At 35.5% G+C, this 19,437-nt stretch overlaps 1 protein-coding gene across 4 annotated transcripts in view; it reads right to left on the bottom strand.

Moving 5' to 3' along the window:
* Nucleotides 1-19,437, bottom strand: part of CPEB3 (cytoplasmic polyadenylation element binding protein 3) — a 68,429-nt gene that overhangs the window by 31,464 nt on the left and 17,528 nt on the right. For 2 of the 4 annotated variants that reach the window (XM_062496211.1, XM_062496212.1), the window contains exons 2-3: nucleotides 16,441-16,600; nucleotides 6,661-6,717 (exon numbers count right to left, since the gene is read on the bottom strand). In XM_062496211.1, coding sequence (XP_062352195.1) covers nucleotides 6,661-6,717; nucleotides 16,441-16,600 — 217 coding nt within the window. The remainder of the gene's footprint in view (nucleotides 1-6,660; nucleotides 6,718-16,440; nucleotides 16,601-19,437) is intronic. The other 2 variants (XM_062496215.1, XM_062496213.1) reach the window with 1 other exon arrangement.

Below are 19,437 nucleotides of genomic sequence, written 5' to 3' on the forward strand. Positions count from 1 at the left end.
GATCATCTGTGCGTTGGTGTTTGTCCACCCTTAGCAAGGTTCTGTAACTGTCAGGTACAAAGTTACATAACTGTGTGTCCCAAATTGCATGGCCTCAAATGCAAAGGTACAACAGATTCCTTTTCACCCGCTGATAACTCTCCTGAAACTATTAACTCACCCCATCCCAGAAGCCAATTGTATTTTTATGAACATGAAACTATATCGTGAAGGACACAATTTTAAGCTTTGAACAAACCAGCGGAATAAACTCCCCAAACCTCAAATCTTGCAATACAATCAAGGAAACTCAGTGTTAATGCTTTGGAATTCCCCAAAGCCTGCAGCTAAGATTGCCCATTGTTGAAATAAATCAAAACTCACTCAAATGAGCTGTTCAGGTTTTAACTGCACCTCAAGGCTACATGAAACTGATGAAAAAGACCTTTTCTGGGATTTTTGGAGTGTTTTAAGGTAAAAATGGGACTGAAACTGCACTTTGTATTTGCATCAAATAATTAGCAGTCCTAGGAAACAATAAATTTGTGAATCCATAAAACATTATCTCAAAAGGACTAGATCTACATGCTCTCCATGTCATAACTTAAATTGAATTTGATAATGTAATTTCAAGTTTAGAAATAGGCAACATTTTATTTGCATTATTACATTTTATAGAGGACTTTTTATAAAGTATTTTGACATTTTTAAGAACATTCTTTCTTCACTTCTGGTATTTATCTTGTTCGTGCAATTATGTGGCAACAATATCAGATGCACACTTCAAGGAAATCTTAGACACATCTTAAATTGACAAAATAGCATTGTCTCTGTGAAAAAAAGAGATCAACATTTCCAGACTAGAAATTTCGGAGCTATACTGCTAAAGGAAAGTTTATTTGACAAGACTGGGAACCTCCTTGATTTATAAGGTAGCAGAATCTTATTTCTAGCTTGGAACACTCATTTGTATTCTTGAAGCAGTCAGCAGTTCAGAACAATACTTGCTTTAGGACATTATGAGTTATGCAATGATTTTCTAAGATCAGAAAGGAAAATATGTCAAGCTTTTGCTTTTGAAAAGAGGGTCTCTGAAGTTCTTAGGGATCTGGAAGTATACAAGTGAATTAAAATACTAGGGAAAATGCACTCATGAACTGAGGGAAGGTGATAGAATCAAGTATAATTATGCAATGTGTTTTTCCACAACAGAGGGATCATCCAAAAGAATTGCAGAGATGGACACTCATCTACAAGTGGTTCAAAAGGTGGTTCTCAACTTCCACTGATAGACAGGCTGATGTGCAGATGGGCACATCAATAATTTGGTTATTTGAACCTCAGCAGTCCCTTTTGTTTGATTTTCTTCCAATACTAACAATGCAAGTGTTGCACCAATCTCCCTGCTAACATATGCTCACATACATGTACAACTGAATCCCATCACTAGAAAAACACAATCTATATCCAAGCTGTATGCAGGTAATTCCCACACACTGGGCCCCAAACACATGAGCTGCATTCAGTACCCAAAACCAGCTTAGGTGTCCTTTCCTGAGGCATATGAGCAGCCAAGCAACGTGCAAGAGGGAAGGTTCATCTCTTTTCATATTTTCACTTTGGTTTAAAAAATCTGTTAACAATAAAACTCACATTTTTAACAGCTAGGCTGCTTCATCTCTTCTAGCATCATACATAATGGTCTTGGAGTAACCTGGCAAATCTTAAAATTCAGAGGAAACAGATGGCACTAACCCACAATAGAGAGGATCACAAAGATGAAAGGAAAGCATATTGATGAGGTTGTGAGGCAGGAAAAGCAGTGGGGGAAACAAACAAACAAACAAACAAACAAGAAGGCATTAAAGAGCTACCAAGTTGGATTAAGAGGAAGATGATTTAAGAGATCTTCCTCTGCTAGAAAAAGCCTTTAGCAGCCACTGATAAGAGATAGTGCCATCAGTAACAGCCAAATCAGATCTCTGGAAGTGCAGATACCAATATAAAAAACTGGGAGAAAGAAGAAAAAGCATGTACTTGCTATTGCTCCCCTGCTTGCCCCTTCACCCTTTTTAAAATTTAAATAGATATAGAAGGGACTTTGAGATATCAGCAAGCCCACCTCACAGCCTCCAAGGTGGCATCAACACCAACTTGTACAGCTGGTTCTGAAAAACCTGACAAAGTGATGTGCACAGTAACAGTTCCCACACCCTGGGACTCCTCTGAACCCTGCTGCCTTTGCTATCTCATACTTCAAATCAGTCATTTTTTCCTCCAGTTATATTAAGTCAGACTTCTTCCCAACTAAATCAGGTCTAGTTTTGCGAACCTTGTAAGTTCTCTCAGTGTTTTTATTCCTTTCTGTTATTCTACATATGCTATTAAGATGGTGACACATTAGTAACCCAACCTGACAACCGTGCTAAAGACTCAGCAAATTCCTATAGCAAAGAACTAAACTATTAGATGAGATTGATGCCTTCTGGAATTTAGTCACACATATGCCCAGAATATTACCACTACAAACAAAACCCCACAACTTATATTAGCTATTAAACTGCCAAGCCAAGATCTTGTAAGACAAAAGTAATAAGCTTTCTATTTGGAGCAGTTTATTTCAAGGTATAAGAGTAGCATTGGCAAAACTTTTAAATATAAAATGCTACTTCAGCAACTTTTATATCTAAACATCATGTGTGTTTGAAAAAACACATAAGGAAGAGCCAAGTACTCTTAAGGAGACAAGACGATTTAAAAAACAACAGAAACATGAAAATTAAAAAATGAAACAGTTTTGTTGTCATTACATTTCCTGTCATGGCATGACAACTTCCCCACATAAATGGGATTAATAAAACAAAACCAAAATCTCATCACAGACATCTTAAAATCCTTTCCTTAATGCCTTTTTCAAATTATTTTATTCTGAATAAAAAGAACTAAATTACACTAATGAAAAGATAGTCAGATGGAGAGCAAATAGTACCAGACCTCACAGATGACACATTTTTGTATGAGACAAGAATGAACAGTGGAAGCAGATGGAACATTTGTAGCCCAACAGGACTGCAAAGTCACTGTACAGAGGAGCTTTATGAAAACCAAAATTCCAGCATTTCACATAGGAGTTTCTCATTTGTTCATTTAACTACCTTTAGACTACATTTTTTTTTTACAGAAGATTGTTTGGGATCCTAGCACAACACTTCAGTGCTTCCTTATAGAGATCACACACCCTCATTTATTCCCATCTCCGTTCTTCACCTGCCACATTTCTCTCCCACTGAAGGGCTTTCTGGAGTTCCTAAGAAGCCCTAAAGACAGCTCACCACCTATCACACAGGCATTCATGCTGATCACTCAGTCCGAGTTACTCAGCTAATTAGACAGCAGCATATATATGTTCAAGAGAAGCAATGACTGCAGAATTGTCTGGCCACAAATGGTATTGAATATTAGCAAGAGAAAGGATGAAGGACACCTTTGAGTTAAATTTATGCCACATTTCCCCTACAAATTACAATTTTTTTAATAAGGTGCTATAGATGAAAGCTGATAAAAATTCTTGAACTGTTCAGCTCGGTATGAATGACACTACTAAAATTCCTTTATATCACTAATTGATTCAAAATACTATTTCAATAAAAGGAGTTTCATTTAGACCTAGTACAGACAAAAGCTATACCATTTTGCCTTCAAAAATGCTTCCAATCTCATATTTGCATCTTCCTTTTATTTAGATGCTCTTTAGGGTTATTCTCAGATCTCTCAGAATATTTGAACATTGCACTCCTCAACAGAAGCCTAATTCTGAATTTTAAGAGCTTTTATATTATAAACATGTTTATACACATGTGCAACTCCATATGTACACAAGCATAATGCCACTAAGGACACTACGAGATTCATAATAATTATGCATTTTAAAGTAATACCTTTTACCCCAAAAATTTCATTCTTTGAGAACTAGGTGCTTTAAGATGGTGATGATTTAGCCTTGCAAAATGATGAACAGAATGGTGGTAGCATGCTCCCCCTGTGCTGCCAGCTAAGGCTTCCCTCAAATCAAACAATGCCCTCCAACATTTACAGACAACAGCTCAAGACAGGCAGGCAGGAAAATCTCCAGTTTCAAAGGCTGTAATGAGTAAACAGGAATAACAGCTGAAGTACAGCTGAAAGTGCTGCCACAGAGGATGAGAAGGAGCTAGAGACAAATATCCCCAGAAAACTTCCCCTCTCCCTACAGCATGTGAAGTTTTGCATTGCTGTTGGCATGAGCATATGTTGTCTCCCAACTTCAAAAGATTGCCTACATTGTCAGCGTGAAATTGAGCTTTGAGTAACAAATCTTAAAGATTATTACTATGTCTTCACAGGAAAAGTGAAAAATTGCTTATGAAGCAATGCGTTTAACTAGAATATGAAGATTGGATTTGCACACTCAGCAGAGTGTGTTTGGTTTCACAGAAATTAAACATAGATACGACAAGTATTATGATTTAGGGACATTACATAAGTTCTCAAAATTATTCCAAAAAATACTGTGATTAAGTATCTTTTGGGAATTTTTATTCAACTTATTTTTTTTTTTAACCCAAATCTCTGCCATTCCATCTCAGAAAACAGTTTTTCTTCTCAAACTAATTTGCCTTGGTATATTTCCCCACAACAGGGAAAAAGTAATGAATGACATGGGAATTACCTAGTTCTGAATTTTTTCAAGTTTAGCTGCATACAAAAAAGGATTTCAATCGTGAAAAGTAATTTTTAAGCTTGTGTACTTGAATGTTTGCTTTTATTCTCAGCTCTTCAAAGACTTAAAACCAAAACCCAACAGGTTTCGCAGTACAATAATTCTTGCTCAGGGCTCTCATTGATGGCCAGAACTGGTGAGGCCTTACCTAAAGAAAGCAAGTGAGAAGAGTTGCAGAAGAGGAAAAATACATGGGAAATTATTCAGACTTTTGATTTGTGCTTAATTTAATTTTGCATAAATTTAATATTTATGATTCTAGCCTGATTTAAGTTTTTAAACAGGTAATATTTGAATAAACCCATAATATTTTAAATCATGCAAATTCATAAATATATATAGTTTTGGTCCCTCAACGAGCTCTGCTGATATTTTAACCATGTACAAGGACTACAAGTACAAAAGATGATCACTTTTTATAAACTATTAGAGTATATAGCTGCTGCAAAAATTTCAAAGAAATTAGATAGGAAAACAGTTATTTTCATCAAAAAGAAATCAGAATAAAACACATCATTCATTCAAGATAAAAGGAAGTTGTCCCAAAATAGTATAACTCCTCGTTTCAGTTTATCATTCCTATCTTTCAAAAATTTCTGTTTGACTTTGTAAGAAATACTACTATCCATTTTATCATAACTGTCAATTTTTAAAAGGTAACTCAAAATTCAGAGTATCCCATCTTCACAAATATATTTCTATTGCATTTAGCTTGTTGAAATGCCCACTTCAGAACAATAAATACATTCTGAGACCAGAATTCATGTCAAACACCTGACAACTGTACTGTGTAGACCTCATTTACACAGAGAGGCATGAACAGCTCCCTCTTTTAATAAAGTCTTTAATTAAACAAAACGTTTCTCCAAGTTACTTGATTTCCCATAATTTCATGTGCCATAAGAAAATGGGGTTTATATGCTAACTATGACAACAAGAACACACCAAAATATCACCTCACCATCAACAGTGTAAAACTGAGAGCACAAGTAAAGTCTTACAGGTTTCAAAATCTGGTCTTTAAAGCCAAATCTTAAACACCTTGCATCTTGCCTATTACACATTTTTGGGTGGTCACATCTGTAAATTATTCTATGCTTGGTACTACACAAAAAAAAACCCAGCAGTTTTCAGCTATACACAGTCTAACTTATGTAGACAGTTAAAAGGCAAAAGATTTCAGAGTAGTTCATAAATAATCCTAACATGTCTACTACAACATTACAGACAAAAATGGACATTGCAAAGCAGTTAGCATTTCTCAGGATTAGACAGACAAATACTCTGCTTTGCTTTGCATTGTTCAGTTCAGCACTATGCCCATGCTGCCTGTCCCCCACCCTCCCCACACAGGAGCTGTCTTCCAGATCCATTCTGCCAGGTTTTTTGAGTCCATATGTTCATGACTGGACTTTCAATTTTACTTTTATTTCCTGATGCAAAAAAAAGCAATAATCTCTCCGTGAAGTGCAGTTTTCCCTCATTATTTAAATGTCTAAACATTCTCCCAATTCCTGTCTACATAATGGAAACCAACAAAGCAAACACCATCAGTCCATGTAATTGTATGCAAAACTTGTAACAGCTCATCCCAACAGGAAGAAATATGTCTGGAGAGCTATCAGAAATTAAAGTTAGAGCTTTAACACACGTACACACCCACAAAAGAGGGAACAAGAGAGAGTGTTCTGTAATATTTTCCATAGCAGGCATTATGAAGCTTCCAGTGAAACACAAAGCAATTACAAAGCTAATATAAAGAAATAGAGGTGATTGATTTATGAAAAATGTTTTCAGAGAGTCAACATGAATGTCTATGAAAACATTACACATTTATGTCTGACTGTGCAGCTATACACAGAATAGATGTAAGAAATAATATTCAACATGGCAATATAAATCACCAGACATTAACTACTTACTATTAAGAGCCATAATATTGTCTGTTCCTGGATGATGGAAGTTTATTCCCATACGCCCTGCAATGTAAGCAAAAACTATTTTCAACGTTTTAATTTCAAAACTGAATTAAATTCATTAATATGAAGAATTTCTAAAGGGAATGAACAATCAGGGTAGCTGAATCTTCCACCTATTGAAGACAACTTCCCACGAATACACATATAAAATATTTAACACCACAGTACCTTCAGTATTATGTACTTACAATTCTGAAAATCACAAAATAAACAAGGAAACTATTTTAATACATTCCTTTACTTTGCACTAAGAAAGCTTTATGCTTACCCTTTCAAAACAAGGCCTCAAGTTCAACCTCACTGCAGCTATGCCATTTATAGTTGGCTTCCAATAACAAGTACAGCATTACAAAACTGCATTTAATTGGCAAAAAATAAATCACTATTTTTCTACTACTATTTTTTATACATGCAGTATCAGAAGCTTTTAAGACAGTTGGAGAGAGAGTTCTCACGTTGGTTTTACATTCTTCCCTAAGAATCTCCCATCACCTACCATTTGAGATAAGACACTGGGTTGGAAAGAATATTGCTCTCAAGCAGTACATTCATATGTACTTGAGAAATCGATATTCTTGACCTAAAGGAGACTTAGTCCAGAGAAACCTACTCTTACTGTTAAGGCAAAAAAAAACCAAAAGAAGAGCAACAGCAGCAGTGCTGCTCAGAAGCATGAAGCAAAGAGCACCTCCAGAAAGAAGTGGGGAAAAGAAGAAAAATAGAATTTCCATTTTTACTTTCCAACTCCTTGAGCAAAGCTTATTAAAGAGATGATTTCATTAACCATATTTCCTAATTACAGACATAATTCTCCTATACATACTTTCACATTAATCTGGCACTGCAAAAACATTAAAGCTGCTATTATTTCATTTAGTATTACCTTTGCTAAAATACTTCAGATATCTCTCCTGATGGACATTAATTCCCTTTTCCTTAACAGTGTACTAATGAGTGTGAGGTTACAGGTATTACTTGTAAAGAGAAAAGGTGTCAGTACTAATTTGTACTTTAAAATTACTACTTGAAATACAAGGGAAAAAAAAAAAACCACTATGAAAAAAATAAGAGCAAAATTTGAATGCATAATGCTCGGATGGGTCTTCCCCTTTTCTTTTGCTGAAGCTGAAATTCTGCTGTTTGACCAGCCTCAGAAATAGAATCCTATCTGTGACATCTGGGTTTGGTTTTTTCCTCCCTCCAGGCTGTCACTGGACCAGGTGCTGCTTGGGTGACATTTTGTCACCTGCCCTTGGCCTGCTATTTTTAAACAGTTCTTGTCAGCTTTCTTTTAAGAGGAGCAGAAAATACAGAGCAGCACAAGCAGGAGGACATGTTCTCCCACTGAGCTAAGCCAGCGTGCAGGATAATTCTGTACATCTTCAGAGGTCCCTCGTGCAACTCTATTAAAAACAGATTAATGGAATCCTTTCAAAACACACCTGTATTAAAAGCATTCAATCAGACAAGTTCATTATGAACAATTATACAGCCTTTCATATGGTTATAATGTTTTAATATTTTGTTGCTTGAAGCAAAGTATTCAATTGAAAAAAGGGGCCATCTGCAGATTACAAAACTGCATAATTATCTAGGAACAAGAGAGCACAGAAAGGAAATTGTATTTTTTTCATTTAAAGGTGCAATGTAGAACTGTGAAATGTAATTAAGAATATGTACTTTCAAAGATCTATTTAGGTGAAACACGTAAATGACTACTGGAAAACAATCAATTTTAAGAAAAACACATGTATGTTACCTGAACATTTACGAAATCTATATAAGCACATATTTCTAATTATAGTTATAAAACAGAATCTCTAGATAAAGGGCTTACTTTTCAAGAATATTGAGCACATTAAATAGAAACACAGAGAAGTTAAGAGCACAGAAGTTATAGATTCCAGCAGTTTGAAATCATAAATAGGAACCCTTCCAGCAACAACAGCCCCAGTACTTGTATTCAGTGTACATCTGCCATTTTCAGTCTGCCTGTCTTGGTTTCATAACTACTTACTGAGTATATTTTCAATTACATGCTTTTATAACATACACTTAGAGTACTGCAGTTAGGCTACAACAATAATCACTCTTTTATGTCTTCTCAATTCCTAGTTTAGAAAGAAAAGAAATCTAGTTGTATACTTCTTGCTCTTTAAACACTTCAGAGCATAAATGAAGGCTTGATGATTCTTGTACAGTCCAGGCTGCACTGTTGCTTATCTTACATCGTTAAATTTTTTGAATTATGTCTCCTAACAACAATTGGAGAGACTTTTCTGGCTGGACTGCCTGGGTGCTCTGCTGCATGTGCAATATCATACTTGTCAAGGCAGAGAGCCCAATTCATTTTTAGAACATGTAAGTCAGTGCATCCTCTCTTCTGTGTTATACTGGAAATGAGATGGTAAGTGGAATTTAACTTTACCTTTTTCTTTGTAAAGGAGAGTAATGATCTTGAATGAATTCTAACAACTTAAGGAAGTATACCCTTCCCACATATGACTCTTAATTGATTCTTCTGCAGATAGACTTTTTAACAGTCTAGATAATTTTGAGTTACACGACCAGTTTTGAGAAATAACGCTGTTCCAGAAATAGCAAGCATGAGTATCAGACACAATTTTACCACTATCTCATTTCTTCTTTCATTCATTTACTCTTCCTAAGTGCTTTATGGTTTTCTGAACTTGTGTAACCCAAATCAGCCCCTATGAACACTCACATAGTGAAGGACTTTTAAGATTACAGTTACCTATTCTAACCTTTTTTAGGTTACAATAAACTTTCCAAGTAACAATGTCCTTGCTTATACATTGAATAAAACTTCTTGCACTATTATACCTCACAATTTGCACCAAGATTGACCACTTACACCAATTCAGCAATTAGTATTTGGCATAAGATTTTCTAGAAAATAGAAAAATTGGTCTGCTTTTGACCTGTCCTGAACTTTCTGGGAATGAGAACTTCCTGGGAATGAGAACTTCCTCTCACATAATTCTTAAGATCACTGTTGATACCAATTACAATGTATGACTACATAATCCTGTGGCAAGGTCTAATAAAACTGGTAACAGGAACTACGTCTGCTCTATTTCTTTAGTAATAATACCTCCTTTATCACTCTTATCTTTTCTCAGATTTCCAAGTTAGTGCCAACAAAAGGCACTAAAAACCAGCAATACTTATTTGGATAGATAGGTAAGTGGGGTAGGGTAAAATCTAGACACAGAAGAGTGCAAAAACCAAAGCAAGACCAAAATATTACCCCAGACACATGAAATAAGATTATTCATCTGACCATGTATTTGGGACCCCAGACTGCAGCACAACCTATGACTCCACACAGCCTCCCTCATCTCTCCCCATACCCCCAGCTCAGCCATGAGCGTGTGCTCCAGGATTCACAAATGGCCACAAGGCATGAAGCACGTGTGCATATACAATAATTTTAATAATGTTTACCTGAGTAGACCTTAGTACATTCTCTCTCCTTTTCCCAAAATTACAGACATGTGAAACTATGCTACATTAACTCAACGTACATGCCCAAGACAATTTCAACACCAAGAATGTTGTAAACAAGGGTCCAGAGAAAAAGATATAAAAATAAAGAGTAGCTCTCTGAAGAAGTTTGACTTTATTCACTCCTCTCTTTTTTATGTATATTTGCCATTTGTTCACACCCATAATTTAAACACCCACACTTACAGATCTTTAAAAAAATAAAATACTGAGCAGAACAAGAGTACTATTGTTTGCCAGAAAGGAAATATGAATAACTATTACTGTGTTCACATGTATATATTTTAACTGAGCAAAAACATCTTGTGGCAATGTGAAGAGAAGTGTATAATTATCAGCTATGAATATCAGTAATAAAACTTCTTCCTATCACTGATTAAGCATTTATATCCTATCTGTAGGGAAAGAAACCTATAAAATACAACAGTCTATATGTTACAGTGAAATGCAGATTTTATAAGTAAATTACATTGCTCCAATAAAACACAGCAGTCTTGCATATATTTGTGTAGTGCAAACATTTTTAGCTTGAAAACAATATTGAAAGCTATATTTTCAAGATAATAGCACTTTGAAAGCAAGACTTGAACTTATAGTTAAAATTGGCATTACTTGTAAGTGGTAGACAAGTATTTGGACACATATGCTCATTCTAACATGAAGTTCTAGAATGTATTCAAAAAAGCAATATCAATGTTTTTCATTGGTGTGTTTGGGGGGACCAAAATAAAACATCAAAGCAGACTCTTCCATTAGCAATCTATACTAAAATATATAAAACCCTGAAAACAGTAGCAAAGTGAGAAAGAAAAAAGCAAAACAGCTTTAGGTCTTTGTGAGGTCAGTCTTCAATAACACAATGAAAAAAAAGGAAATAAAGAGAAGGAAAATTTGTTCTCTCTATGACCACTTCTTAAACTAAACAAAGCAAACAAAAAAACCCCACCACTCCTGACCAAACAGATTCAGCAGGTCAAAGACAAGGACAGGCTGGTTGCCAGCAGCAAATTAGGAAGTATGATCATACTACTGGATCATTGAAAAAGACACTAATTTAATTTAAGAAATATGAACCATCTAATGACCATAGTCTGTCCTGAAAAAAAAAATTAAAGAGGATTTTCTTAAATAAGCAGTGTTTTAAACGGAAAGGCGACATACTGTCTTTCCTTCAAAAGGATTAGCATGAGGGGCCTAATTTTAAACACAAATACATGTACAAACATCTGTCTGCTCACTCTGTTTATCATGAGCATTTACAGAAAGGGGTCTGATGAGCATCGAGATTTTGGGAAATGCTGGTACACTGCACTTTTTTCTGATGAAAGTGTTGCAAAAAGCTCCAACAGTGTATCACCATTTCTAGGACTGAGATGACAACATTTGTTCTATTTGCATGACCTTTGTGTTCAGCTGCTGACTGCAAACACAAATATGATCCATTCACCTTAACTTTTCCTAGGTCATGTGGCAAACTTAGTGCTTTGCTTACAAAAAGCTTAGGAACACTTAGAGCTGAACAAAATCAGGTGGCATGTACTGAAATAATGCAAATCAAAGTGGAAATATAAAGGTCCGTTCTGTGTTTATTACAGTAGTCTTAAGTTGCATGTAATCTTCAAATACTTGGCTGTCAAAAATGTGGTTAATTTAAATGTAAACAAGAAATCTTAAATTTTGCTTAGTTTTCATATGACCTGACAGAGTCTTTACAAAAGTTATGAAGTAATAACCCTGTAACTTCAATTTTGTATTTCACAAATAAATGGTAATTTAGGACTGAAAATCAAGATAAAAAGTTTCCCCATAGATGCTATTTCTGCCTCTGAACTGTAGTACCTTTATATTCAACCTCTTGATCTCTACTGAAATATAATGAAATAATCAACACATGCCTTATGCATCCTTCTACAGTATACCCATTAAAATTAGGTATAATAAAGCCTACTCTTGAAATCTCTCTGTACATGTGTTTTCTCCAATTACTTACATTTGAAGTTATGTCACACTGATACTTTAAAAAAAAACCAATTTTTTTTAGGTGGGGATTTCTAAATTTAAAAGTTTGTTTCTGCTCTGATTTAGAATAAAAAACAAATATTACCTTTGCCTACTGTAACAGTAAATTTAAAAGAAATACTTTGAAGGACATGATTTCTCTCCTCAGTTTTATACTTAGTTTCATGACCAGTCAGTAGCACATGTGCACAGCATATGATCTAACACAGCTGAAATATTTTAATTATTTAAAAATAGAACAAAGGCAGCTGCTAGTTACTACTGATCAAAATATTTTTTATAGATCAGAATGCCTCTGTTTGTGTTGCAATGCAATAGTTTGACACAGATAAACATATTGCAACAGTGACATTACACCACAGACAGGAGACACTTTTATGTAGGAAAGAAATGTTCTAGTCAGTGATAAGTCGCATCTACCCATAGCCATTCTGATAATTCAATTTTGCCCTACACCTTTAGGTCAAAGCAGAATGTAAATAAAAAGGTTATAAAATAAAGCAAATATAACCCTTCCTCATTAAAGCAAAACTGTCCCTCATACTTTTGTAGCATGTAATATATTCCATTGGTCACTCAGAAAATAAATAGGACTTCAGGAAAAACATCTTAGGAGATACTGCACATTTCTGTCAAAGAGGCCTCCTTATGCATGACATGGGGAATACACAGATACCCTGGGCCATACACTGTAATTTGTCATTAACCAAGCAAAGCTTAACAATTCCTTTACTTAACATTTCCCCTCTTTTCTTCCCTCCTTCTGAAAGAGGGAAAGTATTTATGAGAATTGACTGAAAGAACAGAAAAATGTTGAAGCTGGTCTTGATGGTAGAGAAAGCACGTAGGGAAGTCTGCCACAGTGTCTTGGGACAAACGAAAATGAGAATTCATTTTGAATTAATTTACATTCCTTGAATCTCAAAGCATGAAAAGAGCAAATGATTTGTGAAGTTACACAGTTCCCAGACTATGAGGGCAGAAAGACAGGAACATGCAGAAGGGTTCCCCTATCTGTCAGGAAAAACAAAGAAAAGGAAATCAGATTTAGAAACAAAACAAGAACTGACACTGAGCACCTTCTCCCAAGACTGAGCTCATGATAAAATGCAACATAGATGGATATGCTGGTAGTTTAGGTTCAGAGGTAGTTTAGAACCTCAGAGCTAGATTTCAAATCTCTTTCACAGCAAGAAATGCACAAAAAGAACTGAGTGACTGAGTGACCCTGGCTCTCCTCGCTGGAGAGCACCAAGCCAGCCTGACAATCAGCCTGGCTCAATGTAATTAGCTCAACATTGCAAGAATGAGGATCAGATTGTTACTGCAGCAGAAATTATCTGTCAGACTTGCTCTACTCCACACTTGAAAGCAATAAAAAAGTCCCTCACCAAAAAAAGTCACTTAATCACATGCCCTCTCAAGGCCAAGTGGATCATGCTTTAAAAGCAGCAATCTGCTTTGGTGACCTTGAAATAAACTCAATTTCCACAGCCTACAAGATAAAGCCTGATCATACCTCAGACAGAGAGGGTATGAAGCTTCAGCTACAACAAACAAGAGGACAGACTCTCCCTTTCTCACCTGGAGCTTCTCCACTACTTTCTCTGAACCAAACAGAGCATGAGGAACTCAGACCCCAAAACAAGAACAAAATGTTCGAGAAGCATTTAAATTTGGTCTTTCCATCAGATTCTTTTATGGTTAATTCTCCTACCCACCTTCTAATTGGGAGCTCTTGTTCCATACCTAAGAGAATCATATTTTGTTCCAAGTATCTGCTGGGACATGAAGGGCACATATACCAAGAAGGATGATGTTCCAAGCAAAGTTTCAAACTTCAGATAAACCACTTACAATATTTTACTGATGAAAACATATACAGACAGTACTTCTAAAAATAAGTATTTGCTGGCAGCAGCAGGTTGAAAAGATCCTGAAACAGCTCCACTGGCTCTGTAACATACATTGGAGGCCCCAAGACACATGTAGTTTTTCTAGAATCAAATCTTCCTGCATTTTCAAAATCAGAGGATTTTGGTACTCACAATTCTCACTTAAAAATTTGGATAGTAAATGTATGACAAACTGACTGTAAGCACTGCTAGCTGTGATTGAGAAAAAAGGGTTCTTTTATCAAAAGGAGAATTATTTTTAAAAGTAATTTGAAAGCCATCTCATTTCTTTTATTTTCAATTAGGATTTTTGTGGTTGCTTTACTTTGTAGCTACAGAACGAATAGCTAAAAGAGGACAATCAGTTGCAAGAGGAAGTAAAGATTTTAAGTGGGAATAAACAGTTTACTATGAAAGACGGAGGTGGTAAAATGAAGAGGAACTAGCTCAGAGTTGGTTAAGTTAATAATATTCCAGAAATTTCACACAAGAGGCATTCACATGGGTTTGTCTACAAGGAACTGAAAAAATTAAGCTGAAGTACATAACCAATATATTAAAAAAGCTTCAAGGTGAAAATAAACAAAAATTTGAAAATTACTTAAGAGCAAGCCAAAGCAAGTAGAACTGATCACTTCCTTTCTTAAAGTGGTTACAGACTAAAATGTCCTGCTACCTTAAGGGGGAGAGTCAGAGGAAAGTGGAATAAGTAAGAAAAAGCAAGTGAGTTTAGAAGACAACAAAGTGAAATGTGAGGAAGGTGCAGAGAAGGACAGCAGCTGAAAACCTTCTGCACATTTGTAGAAAAAAAGAAGTGGGATGGACAGGAAAATAGTCAAGACCAATTTTCACAGAAAAAGAAACAGCAGAAATGCAGTAAGAAAGTGATTTGAGGACTGAATAAATTTTTGCAGAAGAATGGTTTGCAGGAAAAGGATTCAGCTAAAATAGTAACATAGATCTGTTTAGCACAGAGGAAGGCAACACCTCTTGCAAGGGAGAATGAATGTGTCCTGAAAGAGCTGCTCCTACAAACATTCTCAGTCATGCTGCAGTCTGAAAACAGGAGCAGGGAAAGTGCACATGAGTCCAGGGCAAGGCTGGGGGCTGGCAAAGTCAGCCACTGTACTTAAATGGAAGAGAAGAAAGAAACACAGGGAAAGCAAAGGTATCATTGGGGAAAAAAATCCATCAACCAGGTAGGCAGAGACAAAGGGAGGTAACTAATAGAAAAGCAGACTTCTCCAACAGCTACCCACTGGAAGAGAGCTCACTGGCAAGGCAAGAAGGCCAAAATGCATGAGAAGCACTGAATGAGAAAATGAAATTGTTAGAAGGGCACATCCAGTCTGAGACAGAAGGCTTGGCTGGAGTAAAAGTAAAGCTAATGGTCTCACTATCGAATGGAACAGATCAATTTAAACTTCACGTAATATCCAACTTCAACAATTAATATCCAATCCAACTTCTATCCCCATCTTTTTATTTTTTTCCACACTCAGATTCATACAGAAATTAATTCTTTAAAAATTAGTCTCTATTTGTGTATGTAAATAAATACTGAAAAACCCCACAAAAATTATGGGAGTTTTAGCTAAATTACAATGTCTCTAACAAGATACAATAAATACTTAACTGTATTTACTAGCAATTTGAATTTTAATTTACTAGCAATCTGAATTTTATTTAATGTTCTAATGCCAGCCACATGAAACATACACCCAGTAGAAACGTCAGTTTTGTTGAGCTTGGCTTTTTAAGGTTGACTTTAACCCTTATTTCAGAGCTTTATGAGCAGAATAGACATGAGACCCTATTCCTTGCCATTTTAGACAGATCAGTAATGGCTAAAGACACATGAAGGCTATGGCACAGCAAATTTCAAGATAACAGTGGAAAGCACAGGTCAGAAGATGGTACAGAAGCCAGTTTGGTTGGATTGTGAAAAAAACCTGTACCCAGAAAGATGGCAAAAGATTGGACTCCAGTTGCATGAAACATTTTTGAAGTGACTGCAGCAAGAGATCTTGCTCTACAATTTGCTGATACAAAATCCCATGTTTCATATATGCCAGTCAGATACTAGTATGATTGTACACTTAAAATAAATGAATACACATTTCACCTTATTTCACCTAGTAGAGAAGTTTATCTTAAGATGGGAAAACAGAAATTTCAAATAACTGGAAACTCATTCATTAACAAAAAGTTTATAGAAAATACTGAAAAGCTGTTTTTTGTTTAAACACCAAGCAAGCATGGACATATGAATATTCCTAACCTGTAAAATGATTCCTCCACATTATATCAGCGAAACTCATTGGTGGGCCACTGGGAGGATAGTGTTTACCTTTCAGAGGCTCATGATCAGTCCTTATCATATCCATTAAGGAATTTTCCAAAGAGTGCAAGTTAAAAGTGTCATAGGGCCTATTCCGGTCCTAGAAGGAAGAAAACAGAAAAAAAAAAAGAAAAGACAAGTGTTATTGAAAAACTTAATTTTCTAACATAGGCTCATTTTTTGTTATATAAATTCCAGCATCCAATTCTACATTTCTTCTTGATATAACTTTTTATAAGAAAAAAAATTATCAATATGTCTACAGTTGTTTAAAATTATACCCTTAATTTTGCAACTGCTGTTTTCACTAGTGCAGCTATGCAAAGAGGTTTTTAAATATTTCTAAAAATATACATACAAGCAATAGCTAATTTTAAACATTATCATTTAAATAAGAAATTATAAATAATGCAGTATTAATGCTTACACTAGAGAAATTAAATTGTTTCAGAGATTTTTGGTTTACAGCTTCCATCATCTGCTTTCTTTCACTGTGCTACCTTAATATCAGAGCAGAAGCAAGAAATGCTCAAGACACCAACAGGCACATTTGTGTCAGAAAGTACTAATTAATTCTTCAAATGTCTAACACTAATCTGACAGGTTTAAGGAAAGTACACTAGGTGTAAGAAAACACAAAGGCAAGCTAGGATAACACTTCCACTGTAGGGCACTCAAAAATCTGAGCAAGGGCTGGTCTGTATTGTTTGAATCCCAAATTTTTAATTCACTGTAGTTCTGCTTCTGCTAAGTAAAAGGGGGGGGGGGGGGAAGGGGGCAGGGGAGGAAGAAAAACAAAACCCAGAATCAGTCTTTAGCAGACCTACTAGAACAACCACTTTCAAAGCTCAGGAACAATTCCAAGGAGGAAACCAACTATCAATGCCCATGTACCCAGAGTACTGAACAACATAAGACAGCATAAAAGAATGGCCCCCTGTAGTCATCCTGTTGCTAAAAAAAATTAGCTTTCCTGCTCTCATCACTGTCATTAAAAAAGGGGGGTGATGTATACTATAGTATGCTCCAGTTGATAAAGAGTTGGTATAACACTCTACCCTGCAAACCTTCATTGTAAAATGCTCCCACAATTCCTGGAACAATGTTTTTCACATGCTGGTTAGTAGAAAATATTCCTGCTTGAAAAACTAGTATTTAAAATCCTCAGAGAAAAGGCAGTATCCATAGAAAAGGGAATAAAATTTTGTCTTATTAAAGATTATGTCTGTTGAACCATCTTGTTCTTCGGTTGTCTTGAAACAAAACTAAAGGAGAGAATGGAGTTCACTGATATAAATAAGCTTTCTTTTAATATTCCTGTTCTGGAATTAAAATAAATACACATCATTAAAAGCTTGCTGTTACAGAAAACTCTGAAATACAGATAATCTTACTCTCAAAATCTCATGTTCCCACCATGCCTATTCGAAACTGAAGACCCAATTTCCCTTATCCAATGTGCTAATGTTGTTTCTTTAAGTGGACTACCATTATTTTCTGTACACATTTATTTCATCTATTGAACATTTTTGGCAGTCAAACAATGTTCAGAGAATAATACTTGATTTCTGTTAGAAGCTATACTAAGTATTGAAGTTCAAATGAGCTCACTGATTTTCAATTCTCATTGGTTGATGATTTTTGTCTTCTACAGCTGCTTAGAACTCCAACATTTGCAGACTGCATTTAAAAGAGTACTTGTTCACCTATCCAAGTGGATGAATACATTGGAACATAAAATTAAATGTATGTCCAGCAAATCCAAAGTAGATCCTAGGGGAAAAAAAAACACCTTAAACCAAACAAAAACATCAAAAATGCTGAGGTTGGATTTTTTTTTTTTCCAAAAATAAAACTTTATCTGGTTAAAACAACTCACTTCTTAGTAATATGTACTAGGAGAGAAGAGCTTATTTCATAATCACTTCCTTAAAAAAAATGCAAGGCTAAATTGAAAAGAAAAAGTTTTAACTTCAATGAAAAAAAAAATCCATTCTAGTGATATATTAGTAAATTGACTAAATAGAATCTATGTAATTCCTTCAAAGCTAGAATTTTTGTTGCCTCTTTCTATTTTTGTCTTTTAGATACATGTACTGCATGTAAGTGAAGAGGTCAGATGCTTCTACACCCAATTTTAGCATCTTTTTGATGAGAAAATATGAATGCAAAGACATGACTTATATCCTAAATAGGGGTAAGGAAGTATTTTTCAGTCAGATGTGTGCCCTAATCTGGTTTACTATACAGCCATAGCAGAGCTGAGCTGGCAAAACCAACTGGCAGGCGAGCAAAAGGGCAGGACTGCTGCTTTTGCCACAATGGTAGTTTATTCCAGCTTCAAACATTCCTGACATTACAGCCTTAGAGGTCAGAAGGCGTGAGTTCAGAAGAGGACACAGCCTACAAATTGAATTTAATTGCCCTTTATTAACATATGTATGTTATATTTTAACTATGCTACTAAAGCAGCAAATGCCTGGGAGGTCCTACTTTGTTCTGTAACCTGCCAAGGAGCTGTGCACATGGACACAAGTGGAAAAAAGGGAGAAAGAATTCGTAGCATGGCAGCAAGGCTATGCAGGGCAGGCTTGTTAGAATGCTGCATCTTCCTAACCTTTTAAGGGGCACACAAACCTGCAATATATTTTCAAGATTAAAACAGACCTACATTAGACACAGGAAGATGAATTTAATCAAAACTCTTTACCAGGCAACTATAACACTTCCCATTATAGCACTTGAGCAAGATAAATCTAGTAAAAGAAATTTTAGACACACCAGATTTTACGAGTACCTTGTGGCAGTGCATAAGTATAACGCATGCTGACTACAGACTTTGCCTGTGGGTGATAAAACACAAATAAGGGCTAACATTCTAGCTCCTAAATAAAAGGGCTATTACCATTTTTTTCAGTAGCTTTCATTTCAATAGTA

Source organism: Cinclus cinclus, chromosome 7 (assembly GCF_963662255.1).
Source record: "Cinclus cinclus chromosome 7, bCinCin1.1, whole genome shotgun sequence".
NCBI lineage: Eukaryota > Metazoa > Chordata > Aves > Passeriformes > Cinclidae > Cinclus > Cinclus cinclus.